This window comes from Physeter macrocephalus, chromosome 4 (genome assembly GCF_002837175.3).
Source record: "Physeter macrocephalus isolate SW-GA chromosome 4, ASM283717v5, whole genome shotgun sequence".
NCBI lineage: Eukaryota > Metazoa > Chordata > Mammalia > Artiodactyla > Physeteridae > Physeter > Physeter macrocephalus.
The window spans coordinates 140,944,675-140,965,717 of NC_041217.1; the positions used below are offsets into that span (position 1 = coordinate 140,944,675).

The 21,043-nt window shown below is 38.3% G+C and overlaps 1 protein-coding gene across 3 annotated transcripts in view; it reads left to right on the forward strand.

Annotated features, from left to right (window-relative positions):
• The first annotated feature begins 235 nt into the window (after nucleotides 1-235).
• The window catches only part of NRDC (nardilysin convertase), a 97,122-nt gene continuing 76,314 nt past the window's right edge, over nucleotides 236-21,043 (forward strand). Inside the window, exon 1 of one of the 3 annotated variants that reach the window (XM_028489398.2) lies at nucleotides 236-373. Coding sequence is in view for 2 of the 3 variants with exons in the window: in XM_007129214.3 (XP_007129276.1) it covers nucleotides 420-763 (344 nt within the window). In the remaining variant the exon portion in view is untranslated. Of the gene's footprint in view, nucleotides 764-21,043 lie in introns of all 3 variants that reach the window. The other 2 variants (XM_007129214.3, XM_007129215.4) reach the window with 2 other exon arrangements.

The following is a 21,043-nucleotide window of genomic DNA, read 5'->3' on the forward strand; positions in this document are numbered from 1 at the left end:
TCCTGGCGCTCTTCTCCCGTCGTCCTCCGCGCCACTCTCTCCGCCTCTTCTTCCTCGCCCCGCCCACCGCCGGTTTCGAAGAGCTCGCTGGGTGCTCCGAGAATTCGGCCCGGGCTAGTTGGTTCTTTTTATTCCCTGTTCCCATTGGTTGATTACGTGCGCGTGACTGCTCTCTTGCCTTATTATTGGCTAGAATCAACTGCGTCATCGACGGCCAGGAGGGCGTGGGGATGAGGGAAGTTGGCGTGAGGGAGACCGGATTGGGGGAGGGGTTCAGGCCTGTCCCCCCACCGGCTGCGGCAGCACCACTACCGGCCGCCACCGCCTCTGGAACGCTGAGGAGGAGGAGCAGCTGGAGCTGTAGGAGGAGGAGGTGGGTCTTGGCGAGCGGGATGCCCCTTGCTCCAGCTCGGTGGTGAATGCTGAGGAGAGTCACGGTTGCTGCAGTCTGTGCCACCAGGAGGAAGTTGTGGTGTGAGGCCGGTCGGGAGCTCGCGGCGCTGTGGAGAATAGAAGCGCGGGGTCGGTGCGAAGACTCGGCGGCTGCCAGACCCTTTCCTATTCTGACCATGCCTGGAAGGAACAAGGCGAAGTCCACCTGCAGCTGCCCTGACCTGCAGCCCAATGGACAGGATTTGGGCGAGAGCGGCCGGGTTGCTCGTCTGGGAGCCGATGAATCTGAGGAGGAGGGACGGAGGGGGCCTGTCAGTAATGTCGGAGACCATGAGATCGTCAAATCTCCCAGCGATCCCAAGCAATACCGGTGAGGGAGGAGGCTTGGACCGGGGAGGAGAGCAGGGGGCGGCCTCTCTGTTCCCGCTGTGGTCCCTTCTCGTCTCCTAATCTTCCGAAGGAGCAACCAGGGGCACACTTCCCACCCCAGAAGCTTCCTTGGATGGAAGTGGCAGGGGCATTTAGGGGTATCTGTGTGCTGTCAGGTCGACGAGGGGCAGATCTTGGGTCCCACAAAGAATCAGGATGTCAGAACGGGAAGGGTTGTTCGAGTAGTTATGACATTCGCTAAAGCAAGAGTGGAGGTTTTCCTGAGGATGGCAGGCTGGATGGTCAGGGAGTCTTGGTATTCTGTTATGAGGAAAGGTTGAAGGGTCTGGAGATTTTAATTTTGGAGAGGATATTAAGGGGCATATCATCACTATCCACAAATACTTGACGTGCCTGTAGTTGAAAGAGGGGTAAAACTAATGGGTGGAAGTTACTAGAGGATCGTGTGGTTTCAGTAAAAGAATTTAGGCATCAGAGTTGGCCTGTGATGAAGTGACTTATTTTCATGGGTTGTTTCTCATTGCTAGAATGGTTGGGTGAACTCTTCCAAGAATATATTAGAGAGGACTTGAATCTCAACTGAGTCATAGAAGACTTGTAAGGTTTCTTCTAATCCTGAAATTCTCAACTTTTGGTTTATGCCATAATCCTCTAAACATCTCTAATAACTGGTGGCTCAATCCCCTCCTAAATATTTTCTTCACGGGTAACTTATTCCATAGAACGTCATGACTGTAATGTATTTTAAGGAAAGAGCATGTTGTCTAACTTCATTTTAAAGGTTGAGGAAATTGAGATCCAGAGAATCTGCTTCTTGTTCAGAATTATACAGCTGAATAATAACAGAGCTGGTTTGAACCCTGTCTATCTGACACCAAATGCCCTGCACAGTTTACTGATTTTTATAAAGTTCTTACTGAGTTGAAAGCTGAAGGATTCTAGGTTAAATTTGTTGTATGCCCCTACATTGTTAGAGCAGGAAAGAACCTTAGCCTTAATCTTTTTCACTCCCCACCACCCGCAAAAGACAGGTGACTGAAACTAAGGTCTAGAAGGAAGTATTTTAGCCCTAAATTGAAGACAGGCCTAAATTCTTCTTTCACTCCACATCTAAAGATTAACAGTACACAACTCTTTGTACTATTCTTCCCAGGCTGAAGATCTTTATGGATGGGCTAAGTTTTCTGTCTTTCTCATCAAAGATGTGGTTATATTAGTAATAATGTAAATGGACAAGTTGAAACCTTGATAAAAGTTATTTAGTTTTTGCTGTCCAGATTAAATAACAGCTTCAGTTTTTTTTCTGCCTATAATAAAGTTACATAATAACAGGTAATGTTTATAGAATGTACACTATGTGTCAGATACTGTTCTTACTGCCTTTGATGTATTGTTTCATTTAATGACCTCATTTTTGGCATATTCATTTGAAAAATACTTACCAAGTCTTACTGTGTGCTAAGCGCTGAGCTATCTTAAATCTTTTCTGAAACTTGGTTGAACATAACTTAATAAATGATATTTTATTCTGGGTACTGGGCATACAAAGATGATTAAGACAGTCCCTGCCTTCAGGGAGCTTCCAATGTAGTAGAGGGACACAGACACATAAAAAAGGTATAATTAGAGTACTAAAGTTTTATAGAAACTATAATAGAAGTATGTGCTGGGTATAGCAAGGAATAAAGTAAGGAGTGGTATAAACTCTACCTGGGGAGAAAGTTAGAAAAGACTTCAAAGAGGAGATAATGCTTAAAAAGTATTGTCTGAGTAATTGTTGCATTTCTACATTTTTGTGGTCTTTTGCCAAATCGTTGTCCTTCTTAGTGTCTCAGTTTTCTTATTTTAAAGTGAAGGGTGTTGATTAAGAATAGCAGTGTTTTCCAATAACTTCCTCTCCTTTCAGAAGAGCAGGTCCACTTTTATCTGTTTTATATACCAACGTTTTCAATTAGACTCTTAAAGGAAAGATTTTGTTACTTTAAAATAAAGGTGGAAAACCTCGATATTAGATGAATTTTAAAGATTTACCCATCCTAAAGTTAAATTCTCTGAATTTTGTAACCAGAAGTAGACAGGAGGCATCTGCAGCCCAGAGAGTTGAATTATCCTTCTAGGACCTGCTCAGATGTTATCTCTGTGAAGCCTTTCCAGGCAGCACTAATCCCTCCTTTCACTGTATTTCAGTAGGACTTTATACATGGTCCATTACAGTACACATCCATTGTATTATAATTATTTATCTTTTGAATGTGTGAATAAGTACCAGAGGTGGACCTGATTAAAGGAATATTTTGTTGAAAATAACACCTCAAAATACTTGTTTACCACATTTATTAAAATAGCCTGTGGAATTTTACTTCTCTATATGTAATTTGTTTTAAGTTTTTGGAAATGTTAATCATACCTCCAGGACATCCATTCTGCTTTTTTTAGTGATCTGTATAAATGCTTGGTAAATGTTGATTTCCTTCTCTTCTGGAAGGATTAGGGACTTTTTTTCCTGTAAAGTAGGCATGGAGGTCAACTTAAGTGGTCCTCTAAGAAGTTGTCCGGGAAGGAGTGGGAAACAGAAGGGAAGCCTTTAGCAGTGAAGGTTTGAAATAGGTAGTGTAGAGAATGGGTGAAGTATATTTGAGAAATACTAAGAGAGAAGTTATGAGTTCTTGAGCATGAAAATGATGTAAATAAAGCAGTGTTTTAAGATTAATCTGAAGATAGTAGCTTAGACCCACGAGATGTGGCAAGACTGTTTTAAGGGGTAATTATATTGGGTTGGCCAAAAAGTTCTTTCAGTTTTTAAGTAAAAATAAAAGACATATTTTTCATTTTCACCAAGAACTTTATTGAGCAATGTATTCACCGTTTTGTTCCACTACCTTCTGCCATTTTTCATGCAACTTCATAATTACATCTTCCCAAAACTTTTTATCTTTTTGAGCAAAGAACTTTTCCGTTGTGTTTTACAGTCTTCCAGGGAATTGAAATTTTTTCCATTAAGAGAATTATGTAAAGACCGAAATAAATGGAAATCCGAATGTGCAGTGTCTGGTGAATCAGAACTTCCCAGCCAAGCTGTAACAGTTTTTGCCTGGTCATCAAAGAAACATGTGGTCTTGCGTGATCCTGATGGAAGATTATAAATTTTCTCTTGACTAATTCTGGACGCTTTTTGTGGAGTGCTGCTTTCAGTTGGTCTAATTGGGAGCAGTACTTGTTGGGATTAATTGTTTGGTTTTCCGGAAGGAGCTCATAATAGAGGACTCCCCTCCAATCCCACCATATACACAGCATCACGTTCTTTGGGTGAAAACCGGCCTTTGGTGTGGCTGGTGGTGGTTCATTTCCCTTGCCCCATTATCTGTTCCTTTCCACATTATTGTACGGCATCCACTTTTTATCACCTATCACAATTTGTTTTAAAAACGGAACGTTTTCGTTACGTTTAAGTAGTGAATTGCATGCGGAAATGTGGTCAAGAAAGCTTTTTTTGCTTAACTTATGTGGAAACCAAACATCAAAGCGATTAACATAACCAAGCTGCTGCAAATGATTTTCACCGCTTGATTTGAGTATTTTGAGTATGTTGACTGTCTCCCAGGTGGTATAACATTGATTGTTCTCAGTGTCTCAATTTGATCTCTATCAACTTCAACTGGTCTGCCCGACCGTGGAGCATGGTCCAGCGAGAACTCTCCAGCATGAAACTTCTCAAACCACTTTTGACACGTTTGATCAGTCACAGCACCTTCTCCATACACTGCACAAATCTTTTTTTTGCGTTTCAGTTGCGTTTTTACCTTTCTTGAAATAATAAAGCATAATATGCCGAAAATGTTGCTTTTTTTCTTCCATCTTCAATATTAAAATGGCTACACAAAAATTCACCAATTTTGATGTTTTTTTAAAATGCACGCTGATATGACAGCTGTAACAAAACACTCTAATGACATTGTTTTGAATGAGGTTAAACACAACTAAGCGCTACTAGAGCCATCTTACGGAAACGAATGTTTTGGCCAACCCAATAATTGTGTATTGAATGGTGTGCGCTGATGTATATGGTACTATTCTTTCTCTAATTGGTGTGTTCCCCTCTTCACTTTTTGTTTTTTCTTTCATCTGTTAATTTAACAAATGTTTGCTGGCTAAAAACCTATGAATCTGGAGTTCAAGTCTGTTTTGCTCACTCATAGCATGTCATAGTTCTCAAATAGTATTTGTAGAACATCTAAATGCACGAGTGCCCATATTCCAGGCATTTTCATGGAACTCTTGGGGATATTCTGCTAGGAACTTTTTAGATCAAATTTGTATCCTGGGGCTTCCCTGGTGGCGCAGAAAAAAAGAATTTGTATCCTGGCCAGTTTTAAAAAATAATAGGCAGGTTACAGAGAAAAAAATATAAATTATACAAATAATAATATGAATGGTGATATTGTAGTATATTTAATTCATATAGAAGCTTGTGGTAGTTGGCACGTAATAAGCATTCAAATGTTAGCTGTTATTGTTTTAATATGTTCACAATTATTAAATGATATTTGCAGCACTGTAATAGCAAAAAGTTGGCAACAACTTTATTGTCCATCGGTTGACTAAAGCTTATTATTATACCATTCTACAAAGAAAATAATATGTAACTATAAGAATAGATAGAGGGGCTTCTCTGGTAGCGCAGTGGTTAAGAATCTGCCTGCCAGTGTAGGGGACACGGGTTCGAGCCCTGGTCCGGGAAGATCCCACATGCTGCGGAGCAACTAAGCCCATGTACCACAACTACTGAACCTGCGCTCTAGAGCCCGTGAAGCACAACTACTGAGCCCATGTGCCACAACTACTGAAGTCCGCACAGCTAGAGCCTGTGCTCTGCAGCAAGAGAAGCCACCTTAATGAGAGGCCTGCACACCGCAATGAAGAGTAGCCCCCGTTCGCTGCAACTAAAAAGAAAGCCTGCGCGCAGCAACGAAGACCCAATGCAGCCAAAAGTAAATAAATAAGTACATTTATTTTAAAAAAAGTAAAGTGTTTAAAATAGATAGATGGTTTTATATATCGATATGGAGAGGTGTCCCATTTACTATTGAATGAAAAAAGCCAGTTGCAAACCAAAATATATTGTATAATTCCATTTTTATAAAGAAAACCCAGAAACAACACCTCCCATTATATGTTTACCTAAAATGTAATTTACTGTGTTTAGATATGTAGAGAAATGATTAGAAGTGATGTTAAGTAAGGTTGTTTCTCTAGAGAAAAGGAGAGATTTGACTTGAGTTGTTTACTTTTTAGTAATTAAAAAAGATTGATCAATAAACAAAAGTATTATGTGGTCCTTGTAGGAAATTTAGATAACAAGAAAAATTTTAAATTCCCTATAATCATCCCACCTGGCATTAACCACTGGTAACGTTTATTCCTTTTTGCTATGCAGTTGTAATTTATAATTTTGAAATGGTATAATACCATCTTTAACAATGTTGTGAACATTTTCTTATTAAGTGTTTTTCAATATATTTTGTCCACTTAGAAGTCCATGGTGTAGATATACCATAATTTAATCATTAGCATTTTATAGGATGTTTAGATTATCAAATTTTTCTTTACCTTAGAAGCCTGTTTATTCTCAACTGAATCCTTTGGGTGTAGACCCAATCATAATGGGTTTGGTAGATATATAGGGTAACCTCTGGTGATCTGGTCTGTTTCTAGGATATTCTTTACTTTGGGAGAACTGCCAGACAAGAAGATGGTTTGTTCTGGGACTTCCGCTCTGACATAGGTCTTATTTTCATACTGGTTCCTAGAATGAAGTCAGTCATTAAGCCTGTCCAAGTCATAGGAAACTGAGTATATTATAGTCCTTTTCTTGTGTGTGTGTGTGTGTGTGTGTGTGTGTGTGTGTGTGTATATTATTTTTTCTTTTTTTTTGGTGGAGATGGTGGGCTTAGTTACATGGTTGGACCAGAATTAAACTGTTTGCAGAAAGGTTGGAAGTAGATTGTAGTTTGGAAAGTTCACTTGGTCCTCTGAAGACGTGTACAGAGATTTTGTATTTCTATTACCACCACCAACAATGATCTTTGTTCTCCTAATAATAACTGGTATTTGTTGAGTGCTTACTAGGCATTAAGTGCTATTCTATGGAGTTTACATAGATTATCTCATTTAATCTTTACAGTAATCCTATTAGTGCTCTTATTACATGATAGCCTAAATGCTATTCTATGAAAATACATTACTGAGCAGGGACTGAGCACTAACTAGAGTATAAATGAATTGTGTTCTCTCATTTGGTTCCTTCTAAGCAAATTCTTTTTTTAAACTTTATTTATTTATTTATTTATTTTTGGTTGTGTTGGGTCTTCGTTGCTGCACGCGGGCTTTCTCTAGTTGCGGTGAGCGGGGGCTACTCTTCGTTGCGGTGCGCGGGCTTCTCATTGCGGTGGCTTCTCTCATTGTGGAGCACGGGCTCTAGGTGCGCAGGCTTCAGTAATTGCAGCACGCGGGCTCAGTAGTTGTGGCTCACGGGCTCTAGAGCACAGGCTCAGTAGTTGTGGCACACGAGCTTAGTTGCTCCGCGGCATGTGGGATCTTCCCGGACCAGGGATCGAACCCGTGTCCCCTGCATTGGCAGGCGGATTCTCAACCACTGTGCCACCAGGGAAGCCCCTAAGCAAAATTCTTAACCATGGCAGATAAGATCTAAGTCCCAACATGTTTTGATTCTTAACTTTCCAGCTTCACATTCTGTTATGCGGTTTTATGCTACTTTTCTTGGCACATGCTGTACTCTGGTCAAACGTTACCTCCTCTGTGAACCCTTTACCTCTCTTCCTTCAATCTTCCCCTCCTATATGTGAGTTATTTACACTCTTGTGTGCCCCTGTAGCAATTTTTTTCAAGATATTTCATATTTTTGTAAGTACTGGTTTGTCTTTCCCCTCTATTCTGAAATTTTTGTAGAGAGGGATTTTGTTTCTTTGAATCTTTGTATGCCTTCTTTTCTTTTATTAATAAATCAACTGTCTATACACCTAACACCCATCTTTCCACTTGTGCAATAGATCCCATCCCCTCTTTATTGATCCCAGCCACCAATTATTTCACCAGTTGTTCCCCTTCTATCCTGCATCATCAATTTCCCCTTTTTACTAGATCATTCCCATGAGCATACAAATATGCTGTAATTGTTCCTATCTTCTGGGGAAAAGCATTTCTTTGCTCAGATCCCCTTGGACCTATGCCCTTCCAGCTACTCAAATTTCTCTATTTCCTTGATAGCAAAGCTTGTTAGAAGAGTTGTCTGTATTCAAAATTTGCAGTTCATCTACTCGCATTATTTCTTGAACTCAGAGTGGGCTTTTGCCACTTTGCTTTACCAAAATAGCTATTTTCAAGATCACCAATAACTTTTACAATTGGTCAGTTCTCAAGTTCTTATCTTACTTGACCTTTCAGTATCTTATGACACAGTTGATTGTTCTTTCCTTCTGGAAATGTTTTTTTTCAGTTCTAGGTCAACACTGTTCTGTTCTTAGTTCTCTTTCTGCCTCATTTGCAAGGTTTCTCCTTATCTCCTTTCTCCTTATCTCTAAATTTTGGAGCGCCTGGGCTCAGTTCTTGGACTTCTCTTCCCTGTCTGCTTTTGCTCCCTGTGTCGAGGCTTTAAATAGCACCCTGTATTGAATAACGATTTTACTTAGGTTCCCCACCCCTATGCTCTTTCTTACTGTTTTATTTTTCTTCATAGCACTTATTTGCTATTTGCTATACTATATATTTACTTGTTTTTGAGAGCAAGGACTTTGTTTTGTTCATCCCTGTATCTCTAGTGCCTAGAATGGTGCCTTTCTCATAGTCTTGCTTCCATCTCTGACCCCTTCATCCTTTTCTCCTCTGGCCTGATGGATATATAAGGATATGTTTTGCAGTCTTCCTTTATTAAAATCATTTTATTTCTTGTTTTTATTTCAGATTAAAATTCTTTTTTAAGGAATAAAACCATATAGATACACTTGAAGCTCTTTGGATATTGCCCCCTCCTATTGCATTCCCTACCCTCTTTTTCCAGTCTTAACCATTATCTGAATTATATATATATATACCATTCCTATGTATATTTTTATACTTTTTATTAAATTTGCATTTATCTATAAACAGTATACATTATTGCTTTCACATGTTTTAAGACATATAAATAGAAATTATATCACATTGGATGTCTATAACTTTTTTTTTTTGGTTAACATTGCTTTTGAGGTTTGTTCATGCTGGTAAGTGTAATGCTAGTTATTTGTGTTATATGCTGTTTAATATCTTGTGTGAATATATCATTATTTATTTGTTTTCCTACCACTGGGCATTCAGATTATTCCCAATTTTCTGTTGTATTTTGTTTTCTGATTATGCCACAATTTATCTTTTCTCGATTGTTGTATATTTAGGTTATTTCCAGTGCTTCAGTGAACATTTTTATACATGACTCCTTGAGTACACATTTTACACTTTATTTATATACCTATAAGTGAAATGACTAATTTTTAACCTTACTATAGATGTTGCCAAAGTACTCTTCTAATTAGTTGTACTATTTACATTTATTCCAGAGTTCCTGCTTCTATATATTATTACCAATTCCTGACATTGTTAGATTTTTAAAAAAATTATTGAGAACTTGATCTGTGGGAAATATTTTTCTCTTAAAAATTTTTTTATTTGCAATTTCCCTTATTACTAATAAAATCAAACATTATTTCATGTTTCCTGGCCATTTGGATTCTCCTTTTATGAACCGCCCATTTTTCTATTGGGTTGTTTTTTTTCCCCTCTTTTAAATTGACTTGTAAGAATTCTTTACATATTTTAAATACTAATCCATTGTTGATTATATGAGTTGCAAATATATTCTCTAAGTCTACATAGCTTATCATTACCCTTTGTTTATAAAGTCTTAAAATTTAATCAAATTTATTCATCTTTTTATTTATGGTTTGTGCTTTTTCATCTTATTTCCTTCTAGAAGTTTTACAGTTTTGCTTTTTACACTTGCGTAAGGATCTAATTTTATTACTGTTCTTTAAAAATATGGGCAACCAGTTGTCCAGGCACACCTTTTGAAAAGTCTATATCCCAGAGGTCACCAAATTTTTTCTGTAAAGGGCTAAATAATAAATATTTTAGACTTTGTCAGTCGAGGCAAAATTAAGGATATTATGTAGGTACTTATATAACAAGAAAGAAAACCAATTTCTGCAAATTAAAAAAAAAATTTTTTTTTTTCTTGGTCATGCTGCACAGCTTGAGGGATCTTAGTTCCCTGACCAGGGATTGAACTCAGGCCACCACAGTGAAAGCGTTGAGCCCTAACCACTGGACCACCAGGGAATTCCCTCTGCAAATTTTTTTTTTTTTTTTTGGTGGTACGCGGGCCTCTCACTGTTGTGGCCTCTCCCGTTGCGGAGCACAGGCTCCGGAAGCACAGGCCCAGCGGCCATGGCTCACGGGCCCAGCCGCTCTGCGGCTTGTGGGATCCTCCTGGACCGGGGCACGAACCTGCGTCCCCTGCATCGCCAGGCGGACTTGCAACCACTGCGCCACGAGGGAAACCCCCCTCTGCAAATTTTTAATAAAATTTTTATTAAGTTCAAAATACAATAGTAGTACTTTATTTAGTAATACAGGTCTACTAGTGAGAAGAGGTGGAATTCTTTTTGGGAGGGATAGCATTTTGCTTTTTGGGGGGGTTCAAAGTTAATGTTCCCTGTCTTTAAAGTTGATTGCAAATGTCTCATCTGTTAATACTGATTTGTAATGAGAGTTTACATATTTCATCTTTGAAAATGTGTTTTCGCACAGACAGGTACTACCAAATACTGATATTAGTCTACGAGCATTTGATTTTATTTGAGCATATTCATTGCTTGGAAGGCATACAGAATTCTATTAGTTTCTTCTCTGATATTTTTGCCGTTTAGAATGCCATTACATTGTAGATTAATCATTTCTGATTGAAAATTAGGTGGAAGCTCCTCAATTGCACAGTTAAAAGGACTTTGAAATAAGGAAATTTCCTTTGTGCTTGCACCACTGTCTGAAAAACACTGCTGGAACCGTAGTTTGTTTGGAAAACATATCTGCGGCAAATTTGTGTGGGAGTGGAGATAGGGCTTCTTGTTTTAACTTTTAACAGCACAGGAAAAGTATAAAGCCGCTTGCCATTGCTTGTAATTCAGATAACATTAGTTGTTTTTGAAACATAAGTTTTGCATATATGCACTGTTTGGTGATTTTGGGTTGAAATCATTAAGAAACGTGAAGTCCGCAGCAAAAGCTAACTTCCAAAGCCATCTGGTATTTGACAGTGGCTGAAGGCTGTTCTTCAAAAAAGTTTAAGTTTTTACTCTGAGCTCAGAACATTGCAATAAAAGGTTCCTATTGCTAAGCCATTAAACTGCTTACTCTAGAGTAAGGGAAATTAAAAATATTCAGTTTCTGGGAATTTCCTGGCAGTCCAGTGGTTAGGACTTGTGCTTTCACGGCCACGGGTCTGGGTTCGATCCTTGGTCAGGAACTAAGATTCTGCAAGCTGCGCAGAGTAGCCAAAAAAAAAAAAAAATTCAGCTATTTCTTTTTTTTTTTTTTAAATAAATTTATTTATTTATTTTTGGCTGCGTTGGGTCTTCTTTGCTGCGTGTGGGCTTTCTCTGGTTGTGGCGAGTGGGGGTTACTCATTGTTGAGGTGCACGGGCTTCTCATTGCGGTAGCTTCTTGTCGCAGAGCACGGGCTCTCGGTATGCGGGCTCAGTAGTTGCGGCATGCCGGCTCTAGAACACAGGCTCAGTAGTTGTGGCACACGGGCTTAATTGCCCCACGGCATGTGGGATCTTCCTGGACCAGGGCTCCGAACCCGTGTCCCGTGCACTGGCAGGCGGATTCTTAACCACTGCGCCACCATGGAAGTTCCTCAGCTTCCATTTCTGACAAAACCTAACAGAACTAATGATTATAAAGTCTACAAGAGGGCTTCCCTGGTGGCGCAGTGGTTGCGCGTCCGCCTGCCAATGCAGGGCAACCGGGTTCGCGCCCCGGTTTGGGAGGATCCCACATGCCGCGGAGCGGCTGGGCTCGTGAGCCATGGCCGCTGAGCCTGCGCGTCCGGAGCCTGTGCTCCACAACGGGAGAGGCCACAACAGTGTGAGGCCCGCGTACCACAAAAAAAAAAAAAAAAAAAAAAAAAAAAAGTCTACAAGAGCAAATGACTACTAAAGATAGGAATTTATTTATTTATTTAAATTTTTTTTTTAAGATAGGAATTTATTAACAAAATCCACATTGAAAGTGTGACATTTGAATTCAACTTTCCGCTTTCCTTATTTGGACATGATAGATATGTGCTGTTGTTTCAAAGAAAAAGTTACAGTACATGTGACACTTGAAATGCTGTTCAGTTATAAATGCATTGCTGCAGTTTTTAGGTTGTCGAGCAGCAGTGAAAATGCTGCGTGTGCTCTCTCACAACTACTCCATTCTGCCATTGTGACTCAAAAGCAGCCATAGACAATAAGTAAATGAATGAGTGTGGCTGTGTTTCAATAAAACTTTGTTTATGGACACTGAAATTTGAATTTCAGATAATTTCATGTATCATGAAATATTAATCTTTTGTTGGATTTTTTTCCAACCACTTAAAAAAGTAAAAACCATTCTTAGTTTGAAGGCTGTAAGCCATAGTTTGGTAATTCCTGGTATATCTTTTTTCCTATATTGCCAGCTCTGTCATATGTTAAGTTTTCATATATGAATGAATCTTTTTCAGGGATCTTTATTATGTTTTATTTTGTTAATTTCTTTTTTCATTATGTCATGATCTAAAAATTCATATTTTACTTGCAGAGAGGGTTTGTCAAATAATTTTCGTGTCTGTGGACTAAAAAGTTTGATTTCTTGCTGTTTCCATTTATTTTACTTGATACAAATCTTTAATCTGGTTGATTTTGTTGCTAAAATTAGTAATTTATTAATTTTTCATTAATAGGTCTTTACTGAAAATGAAATTTAGATGTAACATCCCACTTCCTGTTCTAAAATACATCCCAATTTTTTGGATAAGCCAGTATCAGTATTTATAGCTCAAAATATTGTTCATACTGAAACATGTAGGCTACTGTGATTACATCTTCTTTCTTGAGAAACTTTGTTGTCTCTAGTATTAAAAATTGCCTTATTTTTAAAGACAGCTTTATTTAGATATAATTCACATACCATACGATTCACCCATTTAAAGTGTGCAACTCACTAGCTTTTAGTATATTTACAGAGTTGTGCATTCATTACCACAATTTTAGAACATTTTCATTACCTCAGAAAGAAACCCCACACCCCTTACTTGTCAGCCTCCCCAGTGGTCCAAGCTGCACAAGCCCTAGGCAAATGATAATCTATTTTCTGTCTCTCTAATCCACTGTCTGTCTCTCTAGATCTACTTTCTAGAAGTCTCTCTACTTTCTGTGTCTCTGTCTATTCTGGACATTTCATATAAGTGGAATCATATAATATGTCATCTTTTGTGATTGACTACTTTCACTTAATGTTTTCAACGTTCATCCATATTGTAGCATGTATCAGTACTTCATTTCTTTTATTGCTGACTAATCCATGGTATGGATATATTTTATTTATCCATTCAGTAGTTGATGGATACTTTTTGGCTATTACGAATAATGCTGCTGTGAACATTTATGTATAAGTTTTGCGTGGATGTATGTTTTCATTTATTTCAAGTATATAATAAATAGGAATAGAATTGCTGGATCATATGGAAACCATTTAACCATTTGAGGATCTTTCAGACTTTTCCAAAGTGATTGTACCATTTTACTTTCCTTCCAGCACCATGTGAGAGTTCGGATTTCTCTACATCCTCACCAACATTTGCTACTATCTGTCTTTTTGATTATAGCCATCCTAGAGGGTATAAAGTGGTATCTCATTGTCATTTGCATTTCCCTGATGGCTGATGATGTTAAACATCTTGTCATGTGTTTACTAGTCATCTGTCATCTTATCTTATACTATGTGTATCTCATTTGGACAAGTATCTGTTTAAATCCTTTGTCCAACTTTAATTTTTTTAATTAAGTAATAATTCTTTATATGTTCTAGATATAGGTCTTCTTAGTAAATGATTTGCAAAAATTTTCTCTTGATGGTATACTTTGAAACACAAAAGTTCTAAATTTTTATGATTATTTTTATTGTTGCTTGTGCATTATGTCAAGATGCCTTATTACTATTATTTTTGTTTAGTGCTCTTTGTGATCTAACATGAATTCTACCTAGTTCTCTGCCAGAGCTTTAAAACTCCTCTAACTATGGTCAAATTCATCAATAAATCCATCAATTCAACTGTTTTCTTGTATCTTCATTCCTCAATCAGTTTAGAATATAAATTCTTCAGTCCCAGGAAATTTTTCTTGAATTTTTCCCTAATTTTTCCCCTCTGTTTTCTTTTTTCTTTTGAAGCTACTATATAATATAAGAACACTGTTTCAATGAGAGGGACTTTACTATGGTAACACTGTTAGCCTCTTTCTCTACCTCTTCTTCCCCTTCACAGGAGTGACTTATTTGATTAGTGAGTGCAGTAGAATGACCTTGGGCATGCTCAGTCTAGCCTTTTCATGTCTCTCTTCATTCCAGCCTGCAGACAGCCAGTATTTTGGCATATTCTTAGCCAGTGCAGTAGACTGAGTGCAGGACTAGCTCTGCCTTTTGGGGGAAATATTTCAGTTCTCATGGATAACTTCAATTCAGAGAGTGTTAGCAAGCCATTTCCAAACCACTCTTGAGCCGTGTTCTCCAACCTAGATTTATATCAAGGATAAAGCTGACATTTTGCTCTCTATTTTTCTGTTCCCCCTCTTTTTCTCATCTGATTCTGAAATCAAGTGGGGAAGAGATGTGCTTTTTAAAAATTGTGGTAAACTGCACATAACAGAATTTACCATTTTAACCATTTTTAAGTGTACTGTTCAGTGGCATTAAGTATATTCACATTGTTGTGCAACCATCACTACCATCCATCTCTAGAACTTTTTCATCTTAAAATGAAACTCTGCACCCATGAAATAATAACTCCCCATTTCCTCCTCCTCCCAGTCCCTGGCAGCTGCTATTCTACTATCTATTTGTGAATTTGACTCTTCTAGGTACCTCATGTAAGTTGAATTATACCATGTTTGTCCTTCTGTATCTGCTTTATTTCATTTAGCATAATATCTTCAAAATTCATCCATGTTGTGCCATGTGTTAGAATTTCCATCTTTTTTAAGACTGAATAATATTCCCCTGTATGTATATATCACATTTTGTTTATTCATCTGTTGATAGACTTTTGAGGTGTTTCCTCCTTTTAGCTATTGTGAATAATGCTGCTGTGAATATTGGCTTACAAATACTCTTCTAGTCCCTGCTTTAAACTCATTTGGGTGGTATATACCAGGAAGTGGACTTGTTCAATCATTTGAGTCCTCCTAATGTATTAGCATTGCTGTGTAACAGTCCACCTCAAAATTTAAGTGGCCCTAAGCAACAATGATGTATTATTTCTTTACAATTCTATGGGATGACCAGGCAATTTTTTTTTTCCTCTTACCTGGGCTCTCTTTTGTGGCTATATTCATTTTGTGGGTTGGTTGGAGCTAGAGGGTCTAAGATGGCTTCAATCACATGTCTAAGACCTTGGTGGGGACAGCTAGAAGGTAGGCCTTCTCTCTGCACATAATATATCCTCATTCATAGTTTAGCTTAAACTTCTTGACATGGCAGCTGAGTCCCCAGAGAGTGAAGGCAGAAGCTGCAGTGCATCTTGAGGCCTAGGCTCTAGGCCTTCACGACAAATTATAGGGCAAAGTTTACAAAGCTAGCCCAGATTCAAGGGGTGGGGAGAAATAGACTCCAACTCTTGTTGGGAAGATTGACCAGGTCACTGTGGGGGCCATTGTTAAAATGATCAATTACACCTAATAAATGAGGAACCTTGAGAAATAGGGAAGGACTGCCATTAGGGAACAAAAAGGCCTTCTGGTGAGTCTTAAATGGGGTGGCTTGCTGTTATGTTTTAACAAGCAGAGAAGCATGTGGATTTTTTTGATCTTGGTTATTTGCAAGAACTATATTGTACCATGCAGTAAGTTTTTGTTTCTTTTTCTTTTTAAACATTTTACCTTTGGCTGCTGCGCGTGGGCTTTCTCTAGTTGCGGCAAGCAGGGGCTACTCTTCGTTGTGGTACGTGGGCTTCTCATTGCGGTGGCTTCTCTTATTGTGGAGCATGGGCTCTAGGTGCACGGGCTTCAGTACTTGTGGCTCGTGGGCTCTAGAGCGCAGGCTCAGTAGTTGTGGCGCACGGGCTTAGTTGCTCCGGGGCATGTGGGATCTTCCCGGACCAGGAATCGAACCCATGTCCCCTGCATTGGCAGGTGGATTCTTAACCACTGCACCACCAGGGAAGTCCCCATCTTTTTCTTCTTTTTTTAAACAAGTTGTATGGTTAGCTTTAAACTAATGCAGCTTGGGTGAGAAGGCTTTAGCTGACTCAGGCAGGCCATATCAGCTTTACTATGTGGACTGTTTTAACTTGAGAGTTGCAACCGGCCTAGAATTATAGGCAAAACTGAACAGGGATTTAATTTTTAATGGTTTGGTGAGCATAACAATTAATGCCTTTATGGACTTCTTAAACCAGGTCTGCAGCTTTAAACTGCAAAGATGTCTAAAGTTTCAAATGTACTATACAGTAGTTAATGACTAAGGCTCTAGCCTTAAATTGTTAATTCCAGGTCTAGACAGACAGTACTAAATCTTTTTAGGTTAAAAGACGGTACTTTGTAATTATGTAACGTCACTACCCGTCCCCTGCCCCCCACTATATGATCTCAAGTATTTTTGGTTTTAAATACATGAGCTCTTAACTGTGGTAATTTTAGTGACTGAAAGTGGCTTCACAAAAGGTTGGTTCATTTAATTAAGGAACAAATAAAAATGAGTGGGTGGATACTTTATTATAAAGAAAATAATGCCACACTCTTGATTCTTGGGCTTGGTTTGAAAAATCTACTTCAGTCTTTTTTTTTTTTTGTCCATGCCACGCAGTCTGTGGGATCTTAGTTCCCCAACTTGGGCCCAGCAGTGAAACCACCGAGTCTTAACAACTGAACTGCCAGGGAATTCCCTACTTCAGTCTTTATAGTCAGTACAGGAGCAGTGTGAGGATGAAACCAAATAAAGGTAGATGAGTTGAATAAGCTAGAGGGAGAGAGGTTTTCTTAGACATCTTAGAAGAGCCCTACCCCTCCAAAAATTTACACACACACACACACACACACAAATAATTGAGACCACATGGTTTGGCGGAGGTAATGACGAGTTATATAATTACAAAGTTAACCCCCCAAGTACCCTTTTTTGACCTATAATGATTTAGCATAGTCTAGGTCTAAAAATAGCAATTTAAGATAGAACCCGAGTTGCTAATGATTTTCTCTGTATGGAAATGAGGTCTTGAAGGCTATATAGTATACTGTGGTATGGCTATGAGATAATGTATTTGCATATTTTTCTATAGACATTTGGATGATTTACAGTTTTTCTCTACCACAAATGTTGCTGCAGTGAACATTGTTGACATATCTTTGTGCATGTGTGTGAACATTTCTATAAGATATCTAGAAATGAAATCACTGGGTTGAAACGTATGCAGAGTTTACATTTTTAAGAAAATAGATATGGCCATATTCTTCTACAAAAATACTATACCCACTGAGATTCATAAGCAAGTGTGTGAGAATACCCTGTCCCCTTGTCAGTATTGGATAGCAATGCAAATTTAGCTAATTTGCTGGATGAAAAATATCTTGTTGTTTTCAGTTGATTATCTTTGATTTCTGGTAAGGTTCAGCATCATTTCATTTATTGGACATCTTGTATTTCTTCTTGAAATGTTTGTATATATTTTTAAACCTATTTTTATTAGTTTTTGTTTTTTGCTCTTATTAATTTGAAGGGACTCGTGTATATTGTTATTCTTTTCTCTCAGTGTGTACTTTTCTCTTTCATTTAGTTTATGATGTTTTGTTTTAGAAAAGTTTTAAATTAGAATATAGTGAAATCTTTCCTCCCCCCACCGCCCTTTATAGCTTCTGGATTTTGTATCCTGTTTGGCATAAATTTTCTTCATACCAATATTATAGCAATATTTTCTCATACTTTTTTTTTTTTTTTTTTGTGGTACGCGGGCCTCTCACCACTGTGGCCTCTCCCGCTGCGGAGCATAGGCTCCGAACGCACAGCCTCCGCGGCCATGGCTCACGGGCCCAGCTGCTCCGCGGCATGTGGGATCCTCCCCGACCGGGGCACGAACCCGCGTCCCCTGCATCGGCAGGCGGACTCTCAACCACTGCGCCACCAGGGAAGCCCTCATAAATACTTTTAAGACTTTTTTTTTTTAGCTCTGTAAGCTATGTGAATTTATATGTGTGAGGTGTAAGGTAGAGATGGTTATTTTATCTCCCTAAATGAACTATCTATTGTTTCAACATCATTTATTGAATCATAATAAAGTGTTGCAACAATATTATAAACATTGCTCTGTTTCTAGAACCTGTCTTCTTAAATTGATCTGTAGGTGTTCCTGTTCCAGTCAACTCTTTAACTTTAATTGCTTTAAAATATTTTTTTTTTTTTTTTTTTTTTTTTGTGGTATGCGGGCCTCCCTCTGCTGCGGCCTCTCCCGTTGCGGAGCACAGGCTCCGGACGCGCAGGCCCAGCGGCCATGGCCCACGGGCCCAGCCGCTCCGCGGCACGTGGGATCCTCCCAGACCGGGGCGCAAACCCGGTTCGCCTGCATCGGCAGGCGGACGCGCAACCACTGCGCCACCAGGGAAGCCCTAAAATATTTTTTTTATAATTGGTAAGGCAGTTCCCCCTCATCTTTTCCCTTTTCAAAATGTTCTTACCATTTTTGGGGTTTTTTTTTTGTCCGTATGAATTTTAGAATCAGTATGCCAAGTTACACACACACACACACACACACACAAACTTACTCGGATTTTAAAATTGGAATTGCCTTGAATTTATAGGTTAATTTGCGGGAAGAATTTATATCTTTGTAATATTGGATGTTCCCATTGCAATGGCATGGTATGACTAGTCAGTCTGTTATTTTCTCCTGTAAAATTTTCTAGTTTTCCTCATGTTGGATGAGGAACAGAATGGCTTCTGGTGCCATGCTACTTGGGTTCAATCCCTGCTAAGCTTGGGCAAATAAAAATCCTTTATTTTGTGTGTGTGTGTGTGTGTGCGTGTGCGCGCTTTAGTCTCCTCATCCATGAAATGGAAATAATAACTCATTAGGGTTATTATGAAGATTAAATGGGTTAAGACATATAAGTTAATGCACTTAAAATGTGAGGTGTTATTATTAGATATATATTTATAGTTTCTTTTGCTTTTGTGAATAGGATCTTTTATTTAAATCTCATTTTAATTGGTTACTTTTGGTATATAGGAAATTCATGATTTTTGTTCATGGTTCTTGATTTGGATGCTTTGCTGAACTCTTCATACTATACTAATATATATATTTTAAATTCTCTTGCATTCTCTAGGTAATCGTATATTTTTGCAATGAATTGTTTTAGCTTTCAATATCTTTGCCATATAAATCTATTTTATTTATTTATATTGTGGATCTATTTTCATTTGCTAGGACTTCTAATACAGTGCTGAATAGAAGTGATGATGAAGAGCATTTTGTCCATAACTATCTTTAAATGGATTTGATGATTTTATGGAAGTTAACTCTCTGTAAAGCTAAGGGTTGTGTGTGTGTGTGTGTGTGTGTGTGTGTGTGTGTACTTAATTTGTTATGGAGTGGGTTTTGGATTTTCAATAAATTATTTTTATTATACAAATAAGTGTATTTTTATTACAAAAGATTGAAAAATATGTAGAAATTATAAAGCATGAAAGTTCTTGTATCTTGCTCTACTTTTATTCCTCTCTCCAGATGTATATATTACTGTTACGTTTGGTTTGTATCCTTTTAGTTCTTTTGCTATACCTTTATGTGCATTTAGTGTGTATATGTGTGCACATAATTTTATTTATTTTATAAAACTACTTGATATTTTGTTTCATTTAGCAGATATTAAGTACCTATCATGTATCAGGCTCCCTTTAGGCATTAACATTCTTTTGTTCATTCAACAAATATTTCTTAAATGTTCCCTAAGTGCCAGGCAATGTCTTAGGTGCTGGGAATATAGCTATGAAGAAAAAGAAAAGCCCTGCCTCAGAGCTAACTTTCTAAAGGTGCAGACAGAAAATGTTTTAAAAACCCCCAAAAACTAAAAAACAAAAACAAGTGATGATAAATAGTGTGAAAAAAGTTAAAACAGGATAAGAGAGGATAGGGATGGACTGGGGTGCAGTATTAGTGTGTCAGAGGAAGTGTGTTTGAAAAGGGGACATTTTAGCAAAGACTTGAAAGAGATGGAGCAGATGTTCAAGAAAGAACAATAACGTTTTGGTCAGAGCAAAGAGAATGAGGGAAGAGTAGGAAAGAAGTTTGGAGAAGTGGTGGGGTGCCAGATTATGTGGAGCTTTCTAGGCCCTGGTAAGGATTTTGGATTTTATTCCAAGTATGATGTGAAGCCATTGATGGTTTTTGAAAAGAGAAATGGCCTTGTATTAGTTTGTTAGGGCTGCCATAACAAAATACCAAAGTGACTTAAACTACAGAAATTTATTTTCTTACAATTCTGGAGGTTACAAGTCCAAGATAAAGCTGTTATTAGGTTTGGTTTCTTCTGAGGCCTCTCCCTTTGGCTTGCAGATGACGGTCTTCTTGCTGTCTCCCCATCTGCTCTTTGATCTGTGTGTGGGCATGTCCAGTGTCTGTGTGTCCAAATTTCCTCCTCTTAATCAGGACACCAGTCAGATTAGACTAGGGCCCACCCTAATGGCCTCATTTTAACTTAATCACATCTTTAAAGACCTTATTTCTAAATACAGTCACATTCTGAGGTTAAGACTTTTTACATAAGACTTTTGGAGGAACACAAGTTAGCCTATAATACACCTGATCTGCTTTCTTCAGGCTGCTAAGGATAGACTTGAGGTATGTGTGTGGGGTGGGAGTGGGGAGCATAGGCTTTTTTTTTTTTTTTTTTTTTTTTTTGTGGTATGCGGGCCTTCCTCT